The following is a 26,840-nucleotide window of genomic DNA, read 5'->3' as shown; positions in this document are numbered from 1 at the left end:
ATGGCAGCGGAGCCGGCCGGTGGCGGGGTGCGGAAGCTGCGGGGTGCGGCGGGCGCAGTGCCGGTTGGCTTGTGCGGAGTGTGGGTGACGGTTCGGGCGGCGTGCGCGGCCTTTGCTTTGCTCTGTCCTGGCGCCGGCGGGATGACGCGCTTCGCTCTGACAGTGGTCCGGCAGTGAGTATGGCCGGCGCGGGCTGCCCTTTCCCCTCCGTGGAGTGTTGCGGGCTGGGCTGGGGGACCGAAGATCTGCACCCGCCCCGCCCTGCCCGTCCCATTTGCTCCTCCGAGGCTCGGCCTGGCGATTTCAAGGTGTTTCCTGTGAGTTACCCCCTACCGGCCCTCCTGCCCCAGCGAAGCTGAGCGGGAAGCCAAGTGTCAGATGGCAGCGGTCCCGCGTTCGATGGGGACAGGGAGGTCGGGAGGAGTGAGTGTCAGGGCCCCCGTCTCCGGGTGGCAGCTGAAGCGGAAGAGACAGCCCTGTCGCCGCACCTCCCGGGCCCCGCGTTTGCCCCCGGCCGGTCCCCCAGGGTCTGCAGAGTGACTGGTCCGGGGCCGACTTTTCCGCTCCAGGCTCTGCGACGGCTCCGTCCCTGTCCCCTCGGTCGCCTCCGCCCCCCAGGCTTGTGTCTGAGATTCGCTGCTTCTCCGCAGATCTTCTGTCGCTGGGGGAGGAGAAGGGGCCTCGCCCTGCTCTCAGCCGCCTGCATCGCCCCAAATAAATATGTTTATCATATTACGTTACAGGGAGCTAAATGCTGACAAGTCTTTACGTCTCTTCCTTTTTCCTTCTCGACTCTTCTTGGCCCGGTGTTAATGGGAGGTGGAATTCAGGGAGGTCAGGAGCACAGATTTTTCGAGAAAGATCGACGTAGGTTAGAATCTGGGCTCCAGCAAGGAGCCTTGTAACCTGGGCTTCCTTTTACCGACTTAATCTCTACGCCCTCAGATTCCTGATTTATAAAATGGCGGAAGTGATAGGACCCACTTCACTGGGTTAGCGTGATAATGAAATGTCAGAAAGGTGAAGCGTATAGCACAATGGAGGGGGAGAAATATATCTTGAGAATTAACTAACTTTTGTTTCTGTAAGGACAGCTCTGATCCAGATGCAGTGAGTCCTCCAATTTGTGTGTATGGTTAATGGGACCAGCATTCTGAGTGGGTGCTGTGTGTCAGCAGGTAACTAAGGGTTACAGGGTTACAGGTAACTAAGATGCCGTTTTTGACATCGTGGAGCTTGTGGAGAACAGCAATATGGTCTAACCTTGTCAAGCTGACTTTAGCTGCTATCGTCTTTGGTCCTGTTTTTACTTTATAGGAAGATTATCTTGGCAACCATCTGAAGTTGTTCCGTTAGGATTCACAGGATTTTAATGACTGAGCTAGAAATCGAGCTCCTCTCTTTCCACCCCACCCTCTCCATTTTTAGAAGGCTTTATGACCGTCGTGTGACCTTCTTAAGGTCATCCAGCTAGTCAGTAGCAGAACAGGAATTAGCGTCTTGATTGCCCTCATTTTCCTCTGAAGTTTCTGGATGCCTTGACACAGTCCCTGGTGTATAATTGCCACTCAGAAGTTGTAGAAAATCTGGACAAAACCACCCCTTGAAAAACAAGATGATCCCTATTTAGTTTCTTAATAAACAATAGTGACATGAGTGTGGATTTTATCCCCTCCCTGCTTCTTAAAAAGGGCTTGATTTTTAAAATGAATTCATCATAGAATCGGCCCATCCTCTTAACTATACACTATGCCCTTCTGCCTCCAACTTTACAGAGTTAAAACCTAGTGTTTGTAGGTTGCTTGAATATCATCAGCCATTTCAGAGGCTACTTTTTCTTTCCTGTGATATAACCGTGAAGAGTGATAAGAATAGTTTACTTTGCTCTGTTTTATTCATGGGAAAGTGCAAAGGAAGTGTTGAAATAATTGATAGGGTTAGTTTTCTCCTTCAGAGTTCTCAAAGCTAAAAATTGATGATTCTTTCAGAAAAAGAAACAATTTCAAACTTGATTGATCACCAGAGTTCAACGTAATGACTCTTACTGGAATCAGCAAGTTTGAATCATTGAGCACAGTAGTGGGAATTTACCTTGAGTTTTCTCTTACCTGACTCTGTCAAACGCTTTGAAACTCAGTGTGTTTAAGAGTTGGATAATTTTTGGATAATGCAAGAAAACTTTTTAAATGCAGTTTCTTTAAGTTCAGCCAAATCCTTTATGAATCTGTGCTGTTACCATCTGTGTGTTGGTCTTCATCATCATACTTGAAAGGGAGAGTTACCAGTTGTATCATTTTTGGAACAGAATACCCCACCTTTCAAACTTCAAGTCTACTAGTCTGATTGAGCTGTAGCATAGTCTGATTGAGCTTTCAGCACGGTTGAAAACCCCAGTATATGCAGGTCGGCACTGCCATCACCCACACGGCACATCGAAGGCCCTAGTTCCCTTGAAAGGTTCTTTGTAGGAGTTTGCAGTTGGTTGCCTGCAAAACCATCCCATTTCACTTCCGTTTTTAGCTAGCTCTTTAAACATTTTTACAAAGCAAATTTCCTTTACTTTTAACTACTTAAAGATGATGAATCATGGGGCTTCCCTGGTGGCGCAGTGGTTGGGGGTCCGCCTGCCGATGCAGGGGACACGGGTTCGTGCCCCGGTCCGGGAGGATCCCACATGCCGCAGAGCGGCTGCGCCCGTGAGCCATAGCCGCTGAGCCTGCGCGTCCGGAGCCTGTGCTTCGGGAAAAAAAAGATGCTGAGTCAGTGTAGGTATTGACAGCAAAACTGATTGGTTTTTCTTACTCTGCCTCTGTCGGCACTTAGTCTTCATGAATGCTAGTCATTGTTCTGTTTGTTAATAAAGCAGAGGCCAAATGAATATTGGATCATCTGTCAACTTTTATCAAGATGCATGTAATTGTTATGTTACTGTGATATTTGTTTTCTGGGAGTAGGGTTGATTAACCGGGAGAACCTATGCAACTAGGCCTAATCTACATATAGACAAAGATATATCATGAATTGAGCATTTTACATATTTTTGCCCCCAGACCATCTGGTGAAACTCTCCATGTTACTAGTGCTTGAAATCTTCTATGTTTTCAAATTATTAATCCATTTTCAAATGAATTAACTGGTGTGGAGGAATTAGGTTAAAGCTGTATATGCGTGATTAAAAAGGATGTGATTGGGAAATTAAGCTTTCTATATGATTTCTAGAGAAACGCTATAGAATACACAGCAGAACTAACAAAATAACGTGTCTTTTTAAGGGGAGAACAGCATGATAACCCACAAAATAAATGGTGCACATTTGTGGGCCTTTAAACGGCCGGTCGTAGACTTGACTTCCTGGCCTAAGTGTTTGCGTTCTCACGGAGTCGGGCGTCTGTCTTGGAAGTGAGTCACACTGCAGGTTTTGAGAATGAGTGCTGTTATTCCTGACTCCTTTAAAATACACTCCTCTGACCTTTCCACTCCCCCTGCCTTCCCTGCCACTGCTACAAGCCAAGCTTTGGTTAGGGACGTAGCTTAATAGTAAACCTATTTTAGCCACCCACTTTCCTTTCCCACTCCCCAAACAAACTAAACAGTTGCTTCAAGCATTTGTACAGACCTCTCGAAAAAGCTGATAAAAGCCGTAAAACTAAATATTTGTGCACATTTTTGGAAAAAAAATTCTCTTTCTAGATTCTTACGCTATAATGTTTATAAAGTGATTTGAAAGCAAAAAATGCCCCGTGGAACACGAGTGATTATTAATAATGCACTAACGCCTGCAGCGGTCTCCGCTGACTTACAGCTACAGGAAATCTTCTGTTATATCACAGCTATTTCTTCTCCTTTTGCTGGAATTGGTGAGATGCTGGGGCAGCACTGTTACCAATTATCGAAGTACTGGGATTCTGTTTTTTAATAGGATGAATCCTTGATCAAATCAGCTATTGGGATTAAGTTAAAATCTTGAGCTACCTTTTCAGTAAGCATACAAAAAGTTATCATCTTGGCAAATCATTTGTGTGATTTGTAAAGACCTGGTCCAGCGTAATTATTAAATTTCTTCTCACCCTTGATTTTCAATTTGTACAATGAGCGAGAGAGCTTGTGATCCACAGTAAGTGGGCAAAACCTTCTGAGGTTCCCGTATAGAAGTAAATACGGGATTGGGGGCCAGGGAGGCGTTCTTTAAATTTTGCTGGTAATTGAATTGGTTACAAAGCCATTGTCTAAAGAGGACGTCACTCGTACAGAAGTGAAGCACAGCCCTTTTATTCTTGGTCTCAGCAAGACTGTGAGGCTGAGACAGACAGGAAGTGGATCCAGTGTTTGGGAACTGTTTTCTGTATGAGAAGCAGTGCCTTCCCCATCACTTCCCTGGATGCTTTGTTCATCTGAACCGCAGAGCTTAATCTCTTTCATATCCATTTCATACGATTCTGAATGGGTTTTGGAATGCTGCAAGACATCTTTTATTAATACTCACCTCAAGAATGATAATACTGGCACGTGAGTGGCTAGTAGTGCTGTGAAATTTCACTCACTTGTCGTATATTTTTTAAGCCACTACATCCACACGTTTAGAAGTCAGAACAGTTCTCCTGAGTTTTCTGTCCTGTCACCCTGCAGGTGACCACAGCCTCTGCATCCTCCCGGCATCTCTCGTGCAGATGCAAATGTTTACTCTTGTGTCCTGCCTTTCTTTTTCTTTCCTTCTTTCTCTCTTTTTTTAAAAATTATTTTTGGCTGTGTTGGGTCTTCATTGCAGTGCTCGGGCTTCTCCTTAAGGCGGCTTCTCTTGTTGCGGAGCACGGGCTCTAGGCGCGCAGGCTTCAGTAGTTGTGGCTCGCGGGCTCTAGAGCACAGGCTCAGTAGTTGTGGCACACGGGCTTAGTTGCTCCGCGGCATGTGGGATCTTCCCGGACCAGGGCTCGAACCTGTGTCCCCTGCATTGGCAGGCAGATTCTTAACCACTGTGCCACCAGGGAAGTCCCTGTCCGGCCTTTCTAAAAAGGTAGCAATCTTTGTATATTATTCTGTACCTTGCTTTTTCTGCTGAATATGTCTTGGTGATTTTTCCATCTCTTTACGTAAATCACTCTCCCGTAGACACAGCCGCATCGAATTCCATCAGGTAGATATCCCACTGTTTATGGTCCTGGAGGCTGGCAGTGATCTGTTAACTTGGGTGGTGTTATGTGCCTGCTGGCTTTATCATTATATTATTTACTATTTATTTCATAATTTTTAAAAGATTAAAAATGCATTAAGTCTTGGATATCTATATCGTCTGTCCAAAAATGACTTAAATACAGCTACTGAGTGCTTCCTAAAGCCAAGCAGTGTTCTGGGTGCTTTACCTGTGTTCATCCAATCATCCCGAGAATCTTGTGAGGTTGGGACCATTTATTGTCCCCATTTTACAGATGAGGAAGCTGAGGCATTGAGCTTAACCCAGCAGGTGAGTGTAGCGCCAAGCAGTCTTGCTCCTGGGCCCGAAAGATGGCAGCGAGGTTTCCCCTCACGGATTTTCACCTCTCACCGACATGAAAGGGTGTGGACGCGGGCTGTGGGGACAGTTGATTCCAGATGAGGCGATAACTCGATCTGAAGAGGCCTGTGGGGTGTTTCCCCCCACCGTTTGCAGTTTTCTGTCCAGTGTGCGCACAGCACACGCCAGCTCCCACCTGCACTCTGTTGTCTGGTCTGGTCCAGGTGCCCTCACCCTCACCTTCCCCCTCCAGCCTCAATCCAGTTGCTTTGGGACACCACTTCCCCCCATCGCTCTCCGCGTTGCTTCAGAGTGGGTTGGGTTTGCTTTTGTAATTCCTTGGTGTTGCAAAGTGGAGCAGCTTTGAGCAGCTCCAGGACCGAGGAGGCAGGGCCGGGGTCTGCGGGTCTGCGCTCCACTCTCCGTCCCTCGCGCCTGTCCGCTCAGCGCAGCGGACGGACGGATGGACCAGCTGTTGTGTTTTGGTCCCGATGCCTGTGGGAGTAGTTTTGATCAACATATTTAAGAAGATTATTTAACAAAAATTTTTTATACGTACATATACTACTTTTAAAATAGCATTTTCTACCTTTAGTTCACTTAAGATTGTTGATCTATACATTTGAATTTGGGGCAATTTGAAATTTTTAGCTTATCGATTAGGCACATAGAATAGATGATTGCAGACAGTAGTTTAGAATAAATTTTATCTTTACAGGTTAGATTCTGACGTATGTACAATATGCTGTCTTTACAAGTATCATTACCTTTTGTTGCTGATTTTTTTTTCCTCATTTCAAAAATAACCTAATTTGGTAATAAAGGCTTTTTTCCCTCCCTGTTTTAGTGGAGAAACAAGACTTAACAAGGAGAAAATCCTTCAAGGTTGGTATGCTCTGACTCTTATTTTAGCTCTCTCTGTTAGTATTAATGTGAAATATGGGTTAATCAGATCCGGTGGGGTAGGGTGGACCGGGGGCCGCTCTGGACTGTGAACTGGGATTACGGTATTAAATCATCATGGTCACAGAAATATGATCAGAGCAGATGGTAACCAAGAGTCTCTTGAGTGAATTAGATGTAAAGAACAGTGCTCCAAGTTGTTCGTGGACAGCTCAAAGCTGATTAAGGACTTATATTGAGTCTAGTTGTCTTAAAATGTATCTGCCAGGATTTTAAATGATTTCATATTTGGAAACAAAAAATTTACTGGCTGGTGTTAATGGTATTTTTCTGCTAAGATACTTATATTATTTTTAGTAGTAACAAAGAAATGGTTTAAAAAGAGAATTCCTGTTCTCACATGGGGTTGTTACTTTATTCTGAATAGACTGTCCTCTGCCCCCTGCCTTGTTCTGTTAATTTGGGTTCAGATCTTTTAATCTCCCTATGATCCAGCTGGCCTGGCTTTTAAAGAATATCTTTCAGCTAGACATGCTATTTCTCTGCTTGGATTATACAAGCATTTAGTTTTATATTTTTGGGTTAGGGACATCTGGGGTTTGCAGAAGCTGATTTTCATACCCTGTGTGCTTGCCTCCCTCTTCTGGAAATCAGTCTGATAATTAAACGCACCTCTATTTCCCATTGACCTGGGCCCCACCCAGAGCATCCTCTGGGCTCACGTACAGTACCGCCTTGTCCGTGGGCCCTGCTCCTTGGTCTCATTTCATTCGAAGCTGACGGTAAAACATGAATAAAATTTTCGTGTTTACACCTGTTTTTTTAGGTCTGTTTTGTGTTTTCCTAACTTTGGAAGTTAGATGCTTAGTTCTTTAAGTTATGGCCTCCTTTTTAATTTTTTTTAAACCCTCAAGCCTTATATGTTTCTAAGTACCACTTTTTTGTCACATACCTGCAGTTTTGATTTGTAGTAATCTGGTAAGTATTCAGCACCAAGTATCTTAAATTTCCGTTAGGATTTCTTCGTTGACCCATGAGTTATTTAGAACTGTTTTTTAAATTTCCAAATGAATGGGCTTTTTGGTTTTGTTCTTCATCTTTTGTGATTGGCTTCCACTGTAATTGCTTTGTGTTCTGACAATATGGTTTTTTGATAATACATCTTTGAAATTGGTTAGCATGGTCAGTTTTTATAAACCTACTACTGTGTGTTTGAGAAAAAATCCGTTTTCTAATTGTTGGGTATGGAGTTCTATATCAAATACTTGACCTTGATTTTGTTGTTCGAATCTTCCATACTTTACTAATTTTGTAAATTTACTCATTTGCCTGTATGAGCTAAGCGTCAATTTATGAGTGAGATATGTTGAATTTCCCGCTGTGATGGCCAGCTCATGCTTTAATACCTGAAGTTCTGTCAACTTGTGCTTTATGTGTTTTGCTTTTATGCAGCTAGAGGCTAATTTATTAGGCACATACAAGTTTTAAAATTGCTCTGTCTTCATGGTGAATGGGAACACTGATTGTTTATAGTGATCTTCACAATCCTTACTAAGACTTTTGTCATAAAGTCTGCATTTCTGAGAGTGATATGGCAACTCCGGCTGTTTGGGGTTGGGATTTGCCTGATATATATTTTCCTATCCCTTTCCGTTCAACCTTGCTGTGTACTGATGTCCTAAGCGTTACCTTGTAAATGGTAGGCAGCTGATTCTGATTCTTTAAAAAAAAAAAAAGAAAAGAAATATGATCTTTCTGTTAACTGGTGAGAGTGGTCTGTCCACATTGACTCTGGTTTCTGGTGTGTTTGGACTTTTCCTTTGTGGTTCTTTTCTCCCTTCTTTATCTAGTCCTTTCCTTCTCACTCACCTTTACTTCTTAGGTGCCTGCTTTTCTTTTTCTTCTCTTTATCCAGCCCACTCTTACTTTCCCTACTGGCCTCAAAATAAGCCATCTCTATCCTTTTGATGGTTGCCTTTATATCTTTACCATTTGTGCCTAACAAAGTGGAAGAGAAATATCATCTCTCCTGAAAAAATACAAAGTGTGTGCTGCCGTTTAGTCCTGTCCTTTTTTCACCATGCAGTGTAGGCGTTATTATTTAATTTGTTACCTAGTGTTTGTTTAGATTGGCATCTGTAGTTGCCAGTTTCTCTCCTCGCCATTTCTTTTGCGTCTCAGACCTTCATTCCTGAAGCATCTTTTTTGAAAAGTCCTCTTGTGTAAATCAATTTGTGGTGAAGATCGTTTCAACTGATTCTATTCCAGACAATTCTGTTTTTATCCTCCTCAGTCTTTTTAGTCCAGACAGTTCTAGACTCACAGCTCTCTTAGCTCCTGGGAGCTATTCATCTGCTGCTTTTTGGCTTCAGAAGTCTTCTCTCATCCAAATGGTGTCCCACCCGTGGGTATCTGTCTTTCTCTGTAACTGCTTTTAAAGTCTTTGTGTTTTATTTTGGTATTCTACAGTTTCTCTTACTAAATCTAGGAAGGTACTTTTTTTTTTTTAGTAATTTATCCTTCTTGGTGTACACTGTGTTTCCGTCATAGGAAACATAGCTTTATGTGTTCCCTCACTTCTGTTCTCCATTTTCTTTTTTGTCTTTCTGGAGTTCCCACTGGATGTGCTCAGGAATCCTCGTCCTTTCTCCGTGTCTTTGACACATCTGTGCTTCTCCGTCTCCTCGTGTCTGTGCCAGGGGCCAGCTTCAGCCCTGCCTTTGGGCTTGTGAAGCTTCTCAGCTTAATGAATCTCCTTTTATCCACTGAGGGATGTTTTTTTTTCCCCTCCTCAGCAATTCCATTTTTCACTGTTAAAAGACCTGTCTGGTTCTTTTGGAAAGCTATCTGGTTTTTGATCGCTTGTTGTCGCTTATTTTTGTGACTCTGTTTATAGTCTCTGCTGATTTACACGTCTGACGTATTAGTGGTTCCAAATCTGTTACTTGTTGTTTCTGCCAACTCTCATTCATGACAGATTATTTTCCTGTGTGTTGAGTCATTGGCTGACCTGTTACTTGCTCTAAATTAGTAGAAGACTTGTCAGCGTTTATTGAGAATGACTTGCAATACTGAACGTTACTGAATTCGAACAGTGGAGATAAAGAAGGAAAACTTTTCTAGGTGATGATCCGACTGCCCAAATGCAGCAGCTGAGCTGAAAACGTAAGGTAGGGGCAGCATTAATAAAACACGCGGTGAAGTGATGGGCGATGTGGGGGGGAGAGCTCGGGGCAGCCTCCTCATTACCCAGTTCTCGCCAGACACACATTCTTCTGGGAGATACAGAAGAGCTTTTACAGGATCCTAGCTGAGTTTTGCTTGCTTTCAGTTCTCTGAAAAGTTATGTGGAAAAGTACCCAAGGAAATCTTGTAATAAAATATAGATAAATGCCCTTTATATTCTCTTAGGTGTGATTTTTATTGCATCCCATATATATGTATATATATTTGAATGTTACTCTTCTTTCTCTTAATACCACAGGACAAGGAATAGATGAGCCTCTTTCAGAAACTGGATTTAAACAAGCAGCTGCTGCTGGTATATTTCTTAACAACGTGAAGTTTACTCATATTTTCTCCAGCGACCTCATGAGGACAAAGCAGGTGAGCTTAGAGTCAGGGTTGAGGCTGTCGAGTCAAAAGTCTCAGCAGTCGTGCCAGAGTCCGCAGGGAATTAACTCACACGAGACGTCATCCCCAGCCCTCCTCTCCCTGACAGAACTTACTTCTTTTCCCTTCATTTTACTTTTGTGCTTTGTTTTATTGTGGTAATTTTTAAGTTAGAGTAGCTTGGGGAAAATGTCTAACAAAAGGCCTATAAAAAGGCAAAGAAGGTGTCGTGAGAGAGAGCCAGTGGAAACACCACAGAGACGTCAGATTTTAGAATCCAGATACAGTTTGAAAAACAACTGTGTTACTCTAAAGAAATAAAAGACGTGTGAAATATCTTTAAGGAACAGATTACTGTAAAAATGATCCCAGAGATTTAAGAAAGAACCAAGTCAACTTCTAAAAGGTCGGTGGGAGGAGACTTTTGTGGCAACCATGGGGGAATAACAGGGTTGGAATGTAGCCTCCCCCCATAAACAACTAGAAAACAGGACAAAATCTGTGAAGCAACTGTTTTCAGACATTGGACTCCAGGCAGCGTGGGCTGCGATCCCCGAATGAAGTGAAACAAAACAGGTGAGCCCTTGATCGTCCTGGTTTTCCAGCTGAAGCAATTCCCAGACTCTGGCAGAAGAAGCCAACTAGAGGACAGTGGTCTCAGTGATTGAGGGGACAGAGCTTGGAATTTGGGGCATTTAAGTAACTAAAATTTGTGGGGAAGAGTGCTGCACAGAGAAAACTCAATAGACATGTGTAGGGATCCCCGTGATTCTTTGTTGGACGGTTGGCTGAAACTGCACGAGGGCAGAAAACACGGCTTCGGGCGGGAGGGAAAAGGTCCCTGGCGGGTGGCGGTCATCCACTCAATTCCTGGGGCGCACACAGGGTGCGGAGTCAGAATTCCCACCAGCGCAAGGGGAGGCTTTGCTGGATACAGAGAGCATGTTACACCTTAATAGTGAGGCTGAACTGTCCTCAGAGGAGCATGAGGTGAGAAGTAGGAGACAGCAGAACCAAATTTCATCTTCTACAGGTGAAAAATGCAGTATTCTGAAATGAAAATTTCATAGGGTGGGATTAACTGTAGGTTACACTGTAGAAGAAGACGTCAGTGAACATGAAGACGTGGAAACTGAACATTCCAAAATTAACTGTGGAAAGAAAAAAGACTAAGAAGGGAGAGTGAAGAGTCTCAGTGACGTGGAGGACAGTATCAAGCAGTGCAATATACATGTAGTTGAAGTCTCAGAAGGGAAGTGGGGAGAAGGATGAGGGTGAGTATGAAAGTAAAAAGACAGATTTTGAAGAAATAATGACTCAAAAATCTCCAAATACATACCCAGTGAAAATACTTTCAAAAATTAAGGCAAAATAAAGACTTTTTCTTTCAAGCACAAGTTGAGGGACCCTCACTTATATGGTCAGTTGTTTTCGTTTAGTCTTTTTGGTCAGTTGGCTTTTGACACAGGTGCCAAGGTAATTCCGTGGTTGAAACGATGGTCTTTTCAATAAAGTGTGTTGAAACAATGGACCATCCAAGCAGAAAAGCATGACATGTGACTCTCACCTCACACAGTCCACAAAAACTAACTTGCGGGTGTTCATAGAACAAATCTAAAAGCTAAATCTATGAAAATTCTATAAGGAAATGGGGAAGATCTTTATAAAGACATCTTGGGACAAAGTATAAACAAGACACAGATTGGGAGAAAATTGTAAACGTTGTGTTACATGTATGTAATATATGTGTATATATCTGACACATATGTATGTATTATCAATATATATCTCTTAGCTGTATAAATATATAAGATTCTTCCAACTCAGTAATTAGACAAATAGGCAAAAGGTTTGAATTTGACCGGGCGCTTTACAAAGTGAGATATGGGGAAAGCCAGTAAACAGATGAGATAACTGATCGCGACAGAAACGCATATTAAAACCACAGCAAGACACCGTTACACAACGTGTGCATGGCTAAAATTAGAAAGATAAAGGATGTGGAACACCTGGAACTCAAGACGTTGCTGGTGAGAATGTAAAATGGAACACCTACTTTGGAAAACGGTTTGAAAGTTGAACATACACTAACTGTGTGATCCAGCAGTTTCAATCCCAGAAATTTATCCAAGAGAAGTAAGAGTATATATGTCCACACAAAGACTTGTACACAACTGTTTAACGGCAACTTTATTTGTAATGGGCAGAGAGTGGAAACGACCCATGTGTTGATCAGTAGGTGAATGGATAGATGAACATGGTATATTCATACAGTGGAAGACACCTGAGCAGCAGCACAGAGGAGTCCCCAGAACAGTATCTGAGCAAAAGAAGGCAGATGTGGAAGAGTGCAGTGTGTGATTCCATTTACATGAGACTCTAGAGCACATAAAGCAGGTAGTGCGGGCCGGGGGCCAGGGGTGGGAGGCATTGGCTGGCAAGGGCACGAAGGAATCATTTCAGCTGATAGACTTCTTCTCTGTCTTGATTTTGGCGGTACTTAGATCTGTCACAGCTCAGTGACCTGTACACTTGAAATATACTTCAATAAAATTTACTTAAAATATGGAAAAAGTTTATCCAAAAATGAAAACCTCAGTGGCTGTACTAAATTATAGACTAGATATAGCTGAAATGGTCACTTGCTTATAGATAAATGTAAGATAGCAACTGAAGTGTAGCACAGTGTGATAAATAGATTAAAAATAAGACTAAGACAGAAGGATGTGATGAGAAGGTCTGTCGTCTTTCGAGAGGAAGTATCAGAGAGAATGGGAAAGAGGCAATATTCGAAGAGGTCACGGTTAATAAACTACAGAGTTATTGAAAGATAGCAAAATATCAGATCCAGAAAAAAATCCCAGTCAGAATTAAACCCACACATCTACACTTACAGCAATATTGCAAAACTCCAAAGACTATGAAGGAAAAAACATTACCCATTAAAGACCAATATTAGACTATCAACAAATGTGTCAATATCAACAGTAATTTGATGTGCTGAGAGATAGTAAAGATTAATCTAGAGTTTTATACCAGCAAAACATTTTCTAGAGAATAGGTGAAGACATTTCAGACAAACAAGCTAGAAAGAAACTTTCAAAGGATAATTGAAGAAGGAAAGTAATTCCAGAAGAGATGTCTGAGATTCAGAAAAGAATAGTGAGCAAAAGAAATTGTTACAGGTATAGGTAAATATAAACAAATATTGACGATGTAAAACAGTGTCTGATTTTTTTCGAAGGGAGTTAAAAAACAAGGCAGACTATGGACTTTAATGATTTCTACCGTTTTGCAAATACAGTGTCTCTTGTCAGAGTAACCAGGTACACAATGAGAGAAGGAAACATGAACAAAAATGAGCAAAAACAAAAGGCAGCAGAAAGAGCCACAGGAGTTATCTGGTATCTGGAGTTATCAGATGTAGCCTTTAAAATAATCATTGAATGCACAGATAAAAATGACATGGAGAATTTCAGCAGAGAACTGGAAATTATAAACAAGAACCAAATGCAAATTCTAGAACTGAAAAGATAACTGAAATTAATATTCAATGGATGGGTTTAAAACCAATTTAGACACACCTGAATGGAGAACTAATGAACTAGAACCTTTTTCTGTAAAGGGCTAGTTAGTTAAATTTTTAAGTTTTGTGGGCTGTATGGTCTGTGTCACAATTGTGAACTCTGCCATTGTACTGTGAAAGCAGCCATAAGTGATACATAAATGGCTGAGTTCTAATAAAATGTTATTTACGAACAAGCCATTTATTTATTGGCTGCGTTGGGTCTTTGTTGCTGCACCCTGGTTTTCTTTAGTTGTGGTGAGCGGGGGCTACTCTTGTTGCGGACCACGGGCTCTAGGCACACAGGCTTCCGTAGCTGTGGCACGCGGCCTCAATAGTTGTGGTTCGCAGGCTCTAGAGCTCAGGCTCAGTAGTTGCGGCACATGGGCTTAGTTGGTCCGCGGCATGTGGGATCTTCCTGGACCAGGGATTGAGCCTGTGTCCCCTGCATTGGCAGGCGGATTCTTAACCACTGCACCGCCGGGGAAGTCCTACCACATCTTCTTTATCCATTCATTTATCAGTGGACACTTAGGTTGTTTCCATATCTTGGCTATTGCAAATAATGCTGCAATGAACATAAGGGTATATATAGCTTTTCAAATTAGTGTTTTTGTGTTCTTTGGATAAATATTCAGAAGTGGGGGAGTTCCTTGGTGGCCTAGTGGTTAGGATTGCGGGCTTTCACTGCCATGGCCCAGGTTCAATCCCTGGTCAGGGAACTGAGAATCCTGCAAGCCACATGGCACGACCAAAAAAAAAAAAAAAAACAAAATCAGAAACTCAGAAGTGGAATAGCTGGGTGATACGGTAGTTTTATTCTTAATTTTTTGAGGACTCTCTGTACTGTTTTCCGTAGTGGCTACACCAATTTACAGTCCAACAGTGCACAAGTGTTCCTTTTTCTCTCCAGCGTTTCTTATCTCTTGTCTTTGTGATGATAGCCATTCCAGCAGGTGTGAGGTGATAGCTCATGTAGTTTTAATTTGCATTTCCACAATAGTGATGTTGAACATCTTATCATGTGCTTATTGGCCACCTGTGTGTCTTTGGAAAATGTCTAATCAGATGCTCTCCCATTTTTTAACGGGGTTGTTTGGGTTTCTGTTGTAGTTGACTGGTGTGCATTCTTTATACAGTTGACCCTTGAACAATGTGCGGCTTAGGGGCTCCCAACCTCCTTGCAGTCAAAAATCTGCATATAACTTTGCAGTTAGCCCTGTGTATCCACGGTTCCACATCTGAGGATCGTGTAGTACGTATTTTTAAAAATCCATGGACACATGGACCTGTGCAGTTCAAACCCATAGTCAAGGATCAACCGTATATTTTGGATATTAATCCCTTAGATATATGATTTGCAGTTATCTTCTGTCATTCAATAGGTTGCTTTCTCATTTTGATGATGGTTTCCTTTGCCATGCAGAAGCTTTTTAGCTTAATGTAGTCCCACCTGTTTATTTTCGCTCCCTTGTCTTTAGAGTCAGATCTACAAAAACATTGCAAATACTAATGCCTATGTTTTCTTCTAGGGCCTTTATGGTTTCAGACCTTACATTCAAGTCTTTAATCCATTTGGGGATAACTTTGGCGTAGGGTGTAAGATAGTAGTGTAGTCTCCTCTTTTGCATGTAGCCGCTTGGTTTTCCCAACACCATTTGCTGAAGAGACTGTCCTTCCTGCATTGTGTGTTCTTTGCTCCTTTGTTGTAAATTAATTGTCCATATATACGTGGGTTTATTTTTGGCTGTCTATTCTATTCCATTTATCTATGTGTCTGTTTTTATGACAGTACCATACTGTTTTGATTACTCTAGCTTTATAGTATAGTTTGAAATCAGGGAGCATGATTCCTCCAGCTTTGTTCTTTCTTAAGATTGCTTTGGCTATTTGGGATCTTATGAGATTCTGTACAAATTTTAGAATCATTTGTTCTAGTTCTGTGAAATATTGCCACTGGAATTTTGATAGGGATTGCATCAAATCTAGATTGCTTTGGGTAGTATAGACATTTTGACAATATTAGTTCTTCCAGTCCATGAACACAGAATATCTTTCCATTCATTTGTATCTTCAGTTTTTTTCATCAGTGTCATAGTGTTCAGTGTACAGGTTTCACCTCCATGGTTAAATTTATTCCTAGGTATTTTATTCTTGTTGATGCAGCTGTAAATGGGACTATTTTAATTTCTCTTTCTGATAGTTCACTAAATAGTGTGCAGAAACACCATAGATTTCTGTATATTAATTTTGTATCCTGTGACTTTACTGAATTCACTGATTAGTTCTAATAGTATTTTCATGGAGTATTTAGGATTTTCTGCATATAGTATCATGTCATCTGCAAACTGACAGTTTTACTTCTTCCTTTCCAATTTGGATGCCTTTGATTTCTCTTTCTTTCCTAATTGCTGTGACTAGGACTTCCAAAACTATATTGAATAAAAGTGTGATGGTGGGCATCCTTGTCTTCCTGATCTTAGAGGAAAAGCTTTCAGCTTTTCACCATTGAGTCTGATGCTAGCTGTGGCCTTGTCATATATAGCCTTTATTACGTTGAGGTATGTTCCCTCTATACCCACTTGGTTGAGAGTTGTTTTTTTTTTAATCATAAATGGGTGTTGAATTTTGTCAAATACTTTTTCTGCATCTATTGAAATGATCATGTGATTTTTATCCTTCAGTTAATGTGGTGTACCATGTTAGTTGATTGCATATGTTGAACCATCCTTGCATCCCTGGAATAAATCCCACTTGATCGTGGTTTATGGTCCTTTTAATGTATTGTTGGATTCGGTTCGCTGATATCTTGTTGAGGATATTTGCATCTTATGTTCATCAGGGATACTGGCCATAGTTCTTTCTGTGATGTCCTTGTCTGGTTTTGGTGTCAGGGGTAATTCTGGGTTTATAAAATGTGTTTGGAAGATTTCCCTCCTCTTCAGTTTTTGGGAAGATTTCAAGAAGGTTAGGTATTAAATCTTTGAATGTTTTGTAGCGTTCCAGGTGGTTAGTGAAGCCATCTGGTCCTGGGCTTTTTTTTTTTTTGGAAGACTTTAGATTGCTGATTCAGTCTCCTTACTAGTAATCAGTCTACCCCTATATTTTATTTCTTCATGATTTATTCTTAAAATCATGGAAATTTCTAGGAATTTATCCATTTCTTCTAGGTTGTTCAATCTGTTGGCATATAATTGTTTGTAGTAGTCTCTTACAATCCTTTGTATTTCTGTGTTATCAGTTGGAACCTCTCCTCTTTCACCTCTGATTTTATTTATTTGGGTCCTCTCTCTTTTTTCTTGGTTAGTCTAGCTATAGGTTTGTCGATTTTGTTTATCTTCTCAAAGAACCAGCCCTTATTTTTGTTGATACTTTTCCTATTATTTTTGGTCTCTATTTTATTTATTTCCACTCTGATCTTTATTATTTCTTTTTTTCCCCTAGTTCCTTTAGGTGTAAAGTTAGATCATTAGGGGTTTTCCTTATTTCATAAGGTAGATCTGTATTGCTGTGAACTTCTCTCAGAACTGTTTTTTGCTGCATCCCATAGATTTTGGTATGTCGTATTTCTGTTTCCATTTGTCTCTAGGTATTTTTTGATTTCTCCTTTGATTTCTTCGATGATCCATTGGTTGTTCAGTAGCATGTTGTTTCACCTCCACATTTTTGGGGTTTTTCCTGGGTTCTTTTCCCTTGTGCTTGATTTCTAGTTTCATACAGTTGTGGTCAGAGAAGGTGTTTGTTATGATTTCAGTATTCCTGAATGTATTGAGACTTGTTTTGTGACCTAATGTGTGATCTGTCCTGGAGAATGTTCCATGTGCATTTAAGAATATTTTGCTGCTTTTGGATGGAGTGTTCTGTTTTTATCTATTAAATCCATTATTTAAGACTGATGTTACTTACTGATTTTCTGTCTGGATGACCTACCTATTTGTGTAAGTGGGGTGCTAAAGTCCCCTACTATTATTGTATTGCTCTCAGTTTCTCTCTTTAAGTCCATTAATATTTGCTTTAAATATCTTGGTGCTCCTCTGTTGGGTGCATATACATTTATAAAATTATATCTTCTTGCTGGAATGACCCCTTTATCATGTAATGCTCTCTTTGTCTTTTATTACAATCTTTGTTTTAAAGTCTACTTTGTCTGATATGAGTGTAGCCACTCCAGCTTTCTTTTCATTCCTGTCTGCATGGAATATCTTTTCCCATCTTTTTACAGTCTGTGTGTGTCCTTTGTTCTGAAGTGAGTCACTTGTAGGCAGCCCATAAATGGCTCTTTTCTTAATCTGTTCAACCACTCTGTATCTTTAATTGGCATATTTAGTTGAGTTACCTTTCAAGTAATTATTGAGAGGTATGTACTTATTGCCATCTTGTTCATTGTTTTCTGGCTATTTCTGTAGTTCCTCTCTGCTCCTTTCTTCTCTTTCTCTCTTCCTTTGTGGTTTGGTGGTTTTCTTTAACGTTATGTTTAGATTCCTTTTTCATTTTCTTTTGTGTATTTAGTGTAAATTTTTTCTTTGTGGTTACTGTGAGGTTCACATATGACATCCTATATAAGTAGTAGCCTGTTTTACGTTGGCAGCAACTTAAATTTGAACACATTCCAAAACTAGCTTTTTACTCCTCCCTGCCATGTTTTGTACCTTTTATGACACATTTTACATCTTCTTATTTTATGCGTCCCTTAGCTAATTATTGTAACTTTACTGCTTTTGTTTTTCATCTTCATCAAGTGATTGATCTACTACCTTTATTATATATTTACCTTTTCCAGTGAGATTTTTGCTTTCATATGTTTTCTTATTATTAATTAGTGCCATTTCTTTTCAGCTTAAAGAAGTCCCCTTAATATTTCTTTCTTTTTTTTTTTTTAATAAATTTAATTATTTATTTATTTTTGGCTGCGTTGGGTCTTTGCTGTTGTGGGCGGGCTTTCTCTAGTCGAGGCGAGCGGGGGCTACTCTTCGTTGTGGTGCACGGGCTTCTCATTGCGGTGGCTCCTCTTGTTGCAGAGCACGGGCTCTAGGCGCGTGGGCTCAGTAGTCATGGCTCGCAGGCTCTAGAGCGCAGGCTCAGTAGTTGTGGCGCGTGGGCTCAGCTGCTCCGGGGCACGTGGGATCTTCCTGGACCAGGGCTCGAACCCATGTCCCCTGCATTGGCAGGTGGATTCTTAACCGCTGAACCACCAGGGCATTCCCCCCTTAATATTTCTTTCTTTCTAGGGTGGGTTTAGTGGTGATGAACTCCTTTAGCTTTTGTTTCTGGGAGACTCTTGATCTCTTCTGCAATTCTGAATAACCTTGCTGGGTAGAGAAAAGCTTCTTGGTTGGAATTCTCGGCACTTGGAGTATGTTATGCCACTCCCTTCTGGCCGGTAAGGTTTCTACTGGAAAATCTGCTGTCAGCCTTACGGGGTTTTCCGTGTCCTCAGGAGGAGGTGGGTTCAGTGACTTCCTATGCTAGCATCCTGACACTCCCAGAATGATATTTTTTTTGGCTGTGTGTGCAGCTTGTGGGATCTCAGTTCCCCGGCCAGGGATCGAACCCAGGCCCCCTGCAGTGGAAGTGCAGAGTCCTAACCACTGGACCACCAGGGAATTCCCCAAGAGCGATTATTTTTATGAGAAAAGAGATAGTTGTCTTTTGATTTGCAGACCGTGCATGGAATTTTGGAGAAGAGCAAATTTTGCAAAGATATGACAGTAAAGTATGATTCAAGACTTCGAGAAAGGGTAAGTAACTTACATATTGTTCTTTTACCATAAATTATCAGTAAACCAACTCAGTTTATCCCATGGCTAGAAATTAAATGCCTACCTGCTAGGGATGTGATATCAGCTATTACGTGAAGAATCTACTGTGTGGCAGTCACTGTTACTTACTCTCATAAATAGTGTCTTTTTTGATCATTAAAATCCTAGGAAAGAGGCATCTTAAATTATAAAAGCAAGGCATACTTGTGAGAACTTAGTACAGAAGAGTTTAAAGTTAAAGGTGAAAAGTTCTCTTCCCAGTCTCCTAATCCTACCCCATAATTATAAGCATGAATAGACTTCTTTATGCCAACTTTATATACTTTACCAGAAATGAATCTTCCTGAAACGGTGATTTAGCTAAAAGACAGCAATTTCAGATCTGAGATTCGGCCCCAAGTCTCCTCCTCGAGCAGTGTTTTTAGTGCACTCTATAATACTATCGTGTAAGCTGGTTGCTGTCCTGCCAGCCCTGTGATTTCCTCTACCCCTGGAGGGAAATGTAACAGAATGGCCAGGGCATCTTCAAAGAACTGCTTTTCATAACTTGCGTGTGTTCACTGTTACAGTTCAGCGTATAGGCTAGAGCTCCAGCGTAAACTGTCCCTGGAAAGGCTCACTGTGTGCCCAGGAGCCAGTGCTCGAACGTTGTTAAAGAAAAATGTCCTGGGAGCTCCCTGGCGGTCAAGTGGTTAGGACTCCACACTTTCACCACTGAGGGCGCGGGTGCAATCCCTGGTCGGGGAGCTAAGATCCCGCAAGCCGCGCTTTGTGGCCAAAAAACTAAAATAAAGCGCGACCAAAACAAAACGAAAAATACACCTATCCCCAAAACTAAATCTGAATAGATTAAAAGAAGAAAATGTCCTGAGTTCAGTGGAACGCTGCCCAGGGCCCGCCATCACGTGAAGGAGAAAGCGCTGTCAGCGGCTGGGCCGTCCCTTCTCCATCCATGCTCTCTCCTGGGTAACTTCGTCCTCTGCAGTGACTTCAGTCCACGGCTCTTCCCTGAGCTGCGCGCACACACCGAGCCGCCTGTGGCTCAGCTGCCCCGCGGCCGCATCCGGCCAGTGGAATGCGCCCCCCTCTCCACGTGGCCCTGCTTCACGCAGTGGCTGAAACCCTCCTGCCGGCTCTTCACCGTCTCTCGCACTGCGCCTCCTGTCCTCGTCTTGTCCGCTCAGCCTCTGAGAAGTTCCTGAACGCTTCAAGTCTCTGCGAGCCCCCCGCCGCCCTCCTGCTGCCGCTCGGCATCCTGTCGCCTGGGGCGCTGGGACAGCGAGTCTCCTGCTTTCCCAGTCTGATCTGCACGCCGCAGCCAGGGTAATCTTGGCAGAATTTGGTGGCCACACCCCTGTATAAACGGGTTCACTGCTTCTCTTCTACCCTCAGGAGTTGTCGTAACTCTGACCCGGCTCTTGGGAGCTGCAGGGTCTGATCTGTTGCCTCCTGCCCCTTGCCGGGTGCTCAGTGCCTGGGTTTAGCGGTCACATGAGTGGGCATTGGCGCTGCGCTCACCGCATCCCACCACTGTTCCAAGAGCCGCGGGTTTGTTCATCTTCACAAGAACCCCGGTGCCGGGAAGATGTAAAAACCTCATTTCTTAACCCCCGTTTTACAGAAGCAGAAACCGAGGCATATGGAGGTCAAGTCCAGGCCCAGGGTCCCAGAGCTCATTCGTGGCAGAGTTCAGATTCACACTGAGGCCTCTGGGCCTGGAGTCTGTGCTCTGGACCGCTGGTCACTCGCTTCTCAGCCTCTTCCCGGAATCTCCCGAACACCCTGTGCTCAGTGAACCTCCGCATCTGTCCTCCACGCTGCCTGGAATGCTTGCTCCCAGGCCTGGCCAGCTTCCACTCGCCAGAGGCTATGGCCCTCGGTGGTTTCCCGAGTCCAGATTAGACATCCGTGCCGTTATCTGTCAGTCTCTCTCCATCTCGGCCCTTTTCCACTTGCAGTTGCTTGGTATCCCCACCACCCCGCGGTCTCAGCAAGGGTGGGAGCTGTGCAGCCGCCTGTCCTCTCCTCCTGACTGCCCCAGCAAAGCGTTTGGAGTATTCAACAAATGGATGCTTCCATTCCTGTGAAAACAAAGCAACTGATGGCTTTTAATGGCCCTCTTTGTAATCGTTAGGTTGCTCCAGATACAATTAAGAGTGTAAGAAATTGGGCTTGAAGATTGGAAGAGCAGCTGGTAAAGTGTGCATGTATTCTTATAAAAATGTAATATTTCACTATTGGATTTCTTATCTGATGGTGGTGTTAGAATCTTTTGGCATCATCAGTGCAAACCATAAGTGACGATTTGTCTCTTTCAATATTTTCTTATGCAAGTAATCCATTGTCATTGTAGGGAAATAAAACTAAGAACACTTTGGAAAAAAATACAATTAAAATTTCTACCACACACAAACACTGAATATTTTGGTATGTGCGCTCCTGTCTTTTTCCTTCTTGTCTGTTTTTGTCTGTCTGTCTGTCTGTGTATATGTTTTTCGAAATGCACTCCTACTCTGTGCGTTGTTTTATAGCCGGCCCGTCTCACGTGCTGTGTTTTCAGTGCCCATAATGCACATCGGTATGATCACATAATCAATGACTCTGTATTCTTAAGGCATTGCCGTTGCGTCATGTGTGTGACCAAGCTACGACTTACTGACCTAGTTTAGGACATCTAGGCTGTGACTAGATTTCCCACTGATGTAAATCGTGTTAAAATATAAACATCTTTGTAGTTGAGCCTTCACACACATATCTCATACATTTCCTAGAAACGGAATTGCTGAGTGTGTACTTTTTAAAAAGACTTTTGTATGTATTGCTACATTTCCTTCCAGAAAATCTGTGCCAATTCATACTCGCATGAATGATCTAGGAGAGAGTTCTTCCCACATCAACACTGGCTGTTAGTGATCTCTGTGGTCTTCTGATTTAATAACTTATGAAAGGTGTCATCTTAGTTTTCACACTCTGGATTCCTAGTGAGGTAGATTTCCCATGTTTATTGGCCATTTGCATTTCCTTTGTGACTTGCGTGTCCTTTGCTGAGACTCAATTTTTATGAATCTAAAAAGCGAATGAGCTTTGAAGTCACATGGATCTGGGTTTGCATTTTCTCCGAGGAGATAGGCTAAAGTAAGCCAAAGAAATCTAAGCTCATCTCCGGAATGATTGTTCTGAATTTGCCATAAACATGTACTTAGTTGTTGTATTGCGAATTCCTTTGAGGCCTTTTTGTCTGTTGGATCGTTGCAGAAATATGGGATTGCAGAAGGCTCGCCGCTGAGTGAGCTAAGGGCCATGGCCAAAGCAGCTGGGCAGGAGTGCCCTGTGTTCACTCCGCCCGGAGGAGAGACCTTGGACCAGGTACGTAGCCCTGGGGAAAGTCGCCGTGTCCACGAGCGTGCCAACGTCAAAGTAGCTGCAATCTTGACTCGTCGCGTAAGCAAGGTGTCTCTGAATTGTAGCTAAGCAGTTTGGAAGTTGTTTGGTTCACAGAACAACTCTGCATCATACCATTTTTTCCCTTTCTGAGCTGTCCTGTCTTTCTCGTGTATTAGGTCGTTACCGATAATGGATTTGAGGAAATGGGTTGTTAGATGGGTCTGTGAAGAAAACTCCTTGAAAAGGGAGCAGAGTAGCCTTTGCAGTGGCAGTGGAGTCGGTGAAGCAGGCATGGTGCTGGTCAGCGGGATGGTGGGCAAAACCCAACAACTTGGGTGGCAAGACCATCAGGCCTCTCCTGCGCCTGCAGCTCTAAGTGACATTGGAGCCCTGCTTGCGTTGCTCTGGAGTGTTCTGCTTTTGAATTGTGTTATTGGTGATTTCCCCCCACCACCACCATTTTTAATTTTCATAAATTTCTTGTAAAGACTTTGTATTAGTTTAGTGAGGGAAGGCTTCTTATCCTTGTTGTTCTAATTGAACGGAAGTGCCCGATGCAGCTTCCTAGGTATTCCTAGTTTCCCGATATTTTATGGGCTTCTGTTTGCTTGTAGATTTCCCCAGCTAAACTCCTAGTGCTTTGAAGTCAGGAATTAGCCATTGTATCTTACTCTCCTTTGTCCATCTGCTTCTGTAGTCACGGACGCTGACGTATAGAAAAACTCAGTTCTGTTTACGTCTTAAAACAGTCATTAATGTCACTTTATTTCACCTTTTTTTTTCTTTCCTTGTAGGTGAAGATGCGTGGAAAAGACTTCTTTGAATTTCTTTGTCAGCTGATCCTGAAAGAAGCAGGTCAGAATGAACAGTTTTCCCAAGAAGCCCCGAGCGACTGTCTGGAAAGTTCTTTGGCAGAGATATTTCCTTTAGGGAAAAACTGTGCCTCCACGTTTAATTCGGACAGCGGCGCTCCAGAGTTAGTGGCCAGTGTCTTAGTTGTGAGTCACGGCGCCTACATGAGAAGCCTGTTGGATTATTTCCTGACCGACCTTAAGTGTTCCTTCCCGGTGACCCTGAGCAGGTCCGAACTCACGTCAGTCAGCCCCAATACAGGGATGAGTGTCTTTATCATAAACTGTGAGAAAGGAGAAGTGAAACCAACCACCCAGTGTGTGTGTGTGAACCTACAGGGCCACCTGACCGGGGTGACCAAAATTCACTAAATTTAAATCTGCATCGAAATCTAACAAATGTGAGCCTCTGAGGGGGGCCTTTGACTTTATTCCCACTCTCTGCTGATGCAGGCTTGGAAACAGTGAAAAAGCTGTCCGTTAGAGCAGGTTATAAAGCTCGAGTGGAATCAGAGCCACATGAGACACTAATGGAAAACCATTGAGAATTGACTTCTTCGTGAGTACAGTTGGAATTTTCCAGGGTAATTTTACCGCCCTGCTCAGTGACATTTCTGGATTGTAAATGGATGAAGGAACTCAGTGTTGCAAACTGGGGGAGTAATAATCCTGTTACTGTGGTTTTTTTGCTTTTTTAATGTCCTGGTTTTTTTGGTATTTTTCTTTAATGTCTGAAAAATCTGGCCTATTTTATTGGCTCTTGGTAAGATACTGTATGTTTTCTTTTTTACTGTCTCATCCAGTCCTTGGAAGAGGGAACTATTTGTAATTTCCACTCCATATTTATGTGAAAATATGTTATATTCAAAAAGTCCTTTAAAGGAGAAATGCTTGCCATCATAGTTTATGTAAAAGCAAGCGACACTAAATGTTTAATACGGAAATCACCTGTTGGGATTGTTTACTCTGCAGGGTTTGAGATGCAGATGAATGTGGATTGTGGTTGCAGGATTGTCTCGTGAGGAAGAAGCAACATCTGATTACAGAATTTTTAAAGTAGGAATCCGAGCGGAGGAAGAGGGAAGAGCAGATCTTTCTTATCTAAGCTGTAGGCTGAAGAATTCAGTTTGAAGATGGCACTAAAGAAAGTAAACGGTTGCTTCACAGTAGCCCCAGACTAAAAGAGGGGCTTCACTGAAAAGAACCGTGGTTTTTTTGTGGAAGGTACAGATGAGGTTTCCTCTCTTTTCCACCAGATGGCACTGGAGAAAAGGGAGTTTGGTTACCTTAATTCTGTACACAAGAGGGGTCCCGCTGAGGCCCTCATGTAAATGGAGAACGTGTTCTCCACGCAGTTTGCTTTTAAATTATCATGTTGATGAACGCCATGAGTCTCAGCTCACAGAGGATAGGACTGAGGCTGCCAGTTCAGGCTGAAATCGCGTGTAGTCATTTTTCAAGTTCAGGATCATGCTGTCCTTAGCGCGCCCAGCGCTGCCAGCGTTCGTGCCAGTGTGGGAGCAGAGCGTGTGGTTGAGTGCAGAGGAAGCTCACTGCAGGCGAAACGTCGGAAAGTAACCAAAGAGGACGGATAGTAAACGTCCACACCCCTGCCACCCAGAAGTAATATCCCCCCCCCTTTTAAAAAAGAAATAACACATTGCGATGTAAGCCAATTCCTTTAAGCAGCTGTCGCTGTCCTGTTCCCTCCTGTTCTCTACAGAGACAGCCAGCACCGCGAGTCCATATACCCATCCATCCTTCACGCGGCCACCTAGTGTCATAAGGGAACAATGGTATTGTTCTGGTGTTTCTGGTCTTGATACAAAATATCAAGCTGTCTGTATTCTGTATTTTCACTTATTACATATATCTTGGGGCTCTGTATTGCTGTGTGTAGATAGATCTGGTTACTTGTAACCACTGTATTGTACAAAATAAATGTAGTACCTTTTATTTCTTTATTCTCCTATCAGTGGGTGTTTCAGTATATTCACTCTTTTCTTATAGAAAACAATGCTTACGTGGAATAGCCTTGTGTTGTGTCATAAAAAATGTGCATCTCCAGTTTGACAAGAGCCAGTGGTTCTCTGAAGCGGGCTGCACTATTTTTCAGTCTCGGTAGAAGTATTTGAAAGTTCCTGGTTTCCACATCTTTGGAAATCTTGTCTGATGAACTTTTGTTGATCTGATGAGCGAAAAATGTGTCGCTGTTATAACGAGCTTTTCTGTGACCGCTGGAGTCTGGGCAGTTTCTTCACGTGCATGTTGACAATGAGGCTTCCCTCCCTGGCGAGTCACCACCGTACATTCTCGATCTGGTTTTCTGTTGGGCTGTGGGGCGTTTCCTTAGTGAGTTACAGGAGACCTTGCAAATATCCTCCAGTTCACTGATCTCTTGCATGTGTTACCATCCATTTTTTTCACGTGTTTTTTATTTTGAAGTCAAACCGCCGATATACCTTGTCCTTTATGGTTTGGGGGGAGTTGCGGGTGTCTTTAAGAAGCCTTCTCTGAAGTGAGGTCATATCCTAATCTCCTTTTCCTTACAGTGTTACAGGATTTTTTAAAATGTTAAATCTTTAAATTATCTGGAATTTATTCTTGTATGGTATAAGGTCAGAACTCAACTTTTTTTTTTTCCGTACGGGGAAACAGTTACCCCAGCGTCACTATTATCCCAGGTGTCTGGTGATTCTCGGTCAGACCCCCACTTACCCACATTTGCTGGAGTGTGTGGACTCTGTTCTGTTTGAGTGCAAGCTCTGGGTTCCCGTCACATTGGCATCCTCAGTTACTGTCGCTTTGCGGCTGAGTACCTTGTAGGGTGAGCGCCTCTATTCTATACACATGTTAGAACCAACTGGTCAATTTCCAGAAAAATTCTGTTGCATATTTAATTGGAATCACATGCCTCTATTCGTTGATTTAGTCATTTGGTAAATACATTTCGAGCGTGGCACACATATGCCAGGCTATTATAAGAACTGTTAGACTATTACAAGAACTGCGAATATATGGCAACGAACAAAAAATAGACCAAGTCCCCATCCTTGTGGAGCCTATACCCCGTCAGGGAGGATAAATACATGACCTGTCATTGGGGTCAGTGCAATGGAAGGAAGTGAATCGGCCGCGGAGGGAGGCGTGCTGCTTTCTCTGGGGGACGTGCAGAAGGGCTTCCTTGGGTGGGCTTGGAGGACCCAAGGCGACTCTGCTCATCTGTGGGAGGAAAGCAACCCAGATGGAATGGGGGTCGCAGGGGCCCGAGGAGGGGT

The 26,840-nt window shown here is 42.7% G+C and overlaps 1 protein-coding gene and 1 non-coding gene across 3 annotated transcripts; one reads left to right on the top strand and one right to left on the bottom strand.

Annotated features, from left to right (window-relative positions):
* Positions 1-25,537, top strand: TIGAR (TP53 induced glycolysis regulatory phosphatase). 2 transcript variants are annotated; one of them, XR_004351888.1, is made up of 6 exons: positions 1-173; positions 6,336-6,373; positions 9,876-9,997; positions 19,229-21,521; positions 22,583-22,693; positions 23,506-25,537. XR_004351888.1 is itself a non-coding variant. In XM_032646451.1 (6 exons), exons 1-6 carry the CDS (start codon positions 142-144, stop codon positions 23,932-23,934), a joined length of 810 nt encoding a protein of 269 aa, XP_032502342.1. In that variant the 5' UTR covers positions 33-141; the 3' UTR covers positions 23,935-25,537. The 2 variants fall into 2 exon arrangements, 1 of the variants encoding a protein (XP_032502342.1); XM_032646451.1 differs by having other exon boundaries at positions 33-173; positions 19,229-19,306.
* Positions 19,099-19,171, bottom strand: TRNAG-UCC. Its single transcript has one exon. It is a non-coding gene; the product is annotated as a tRNA-Gly (tRNA).
* Positions 25,538-26,840: the final 1,303 nt, after the last annotated feature.

This window comes from Phocoena sinus, chromosome 10, assembly GCF_008692025.1.
Source record: "Phocoena sinus isolate mPhoSin1 chromosome 10, mPhoSin1.pri, whole genome shotgun sequence".
Classification (NCBI taxonomy): Eukaryota; Metazoa; Chordata; class Mammalia; order Artiodactyla; family Phocoenidae; genus Phocoena; species Phocoena sinus.
This window is presented reverse-complemented; position numbering and strand designations above follow the sequence as displayed.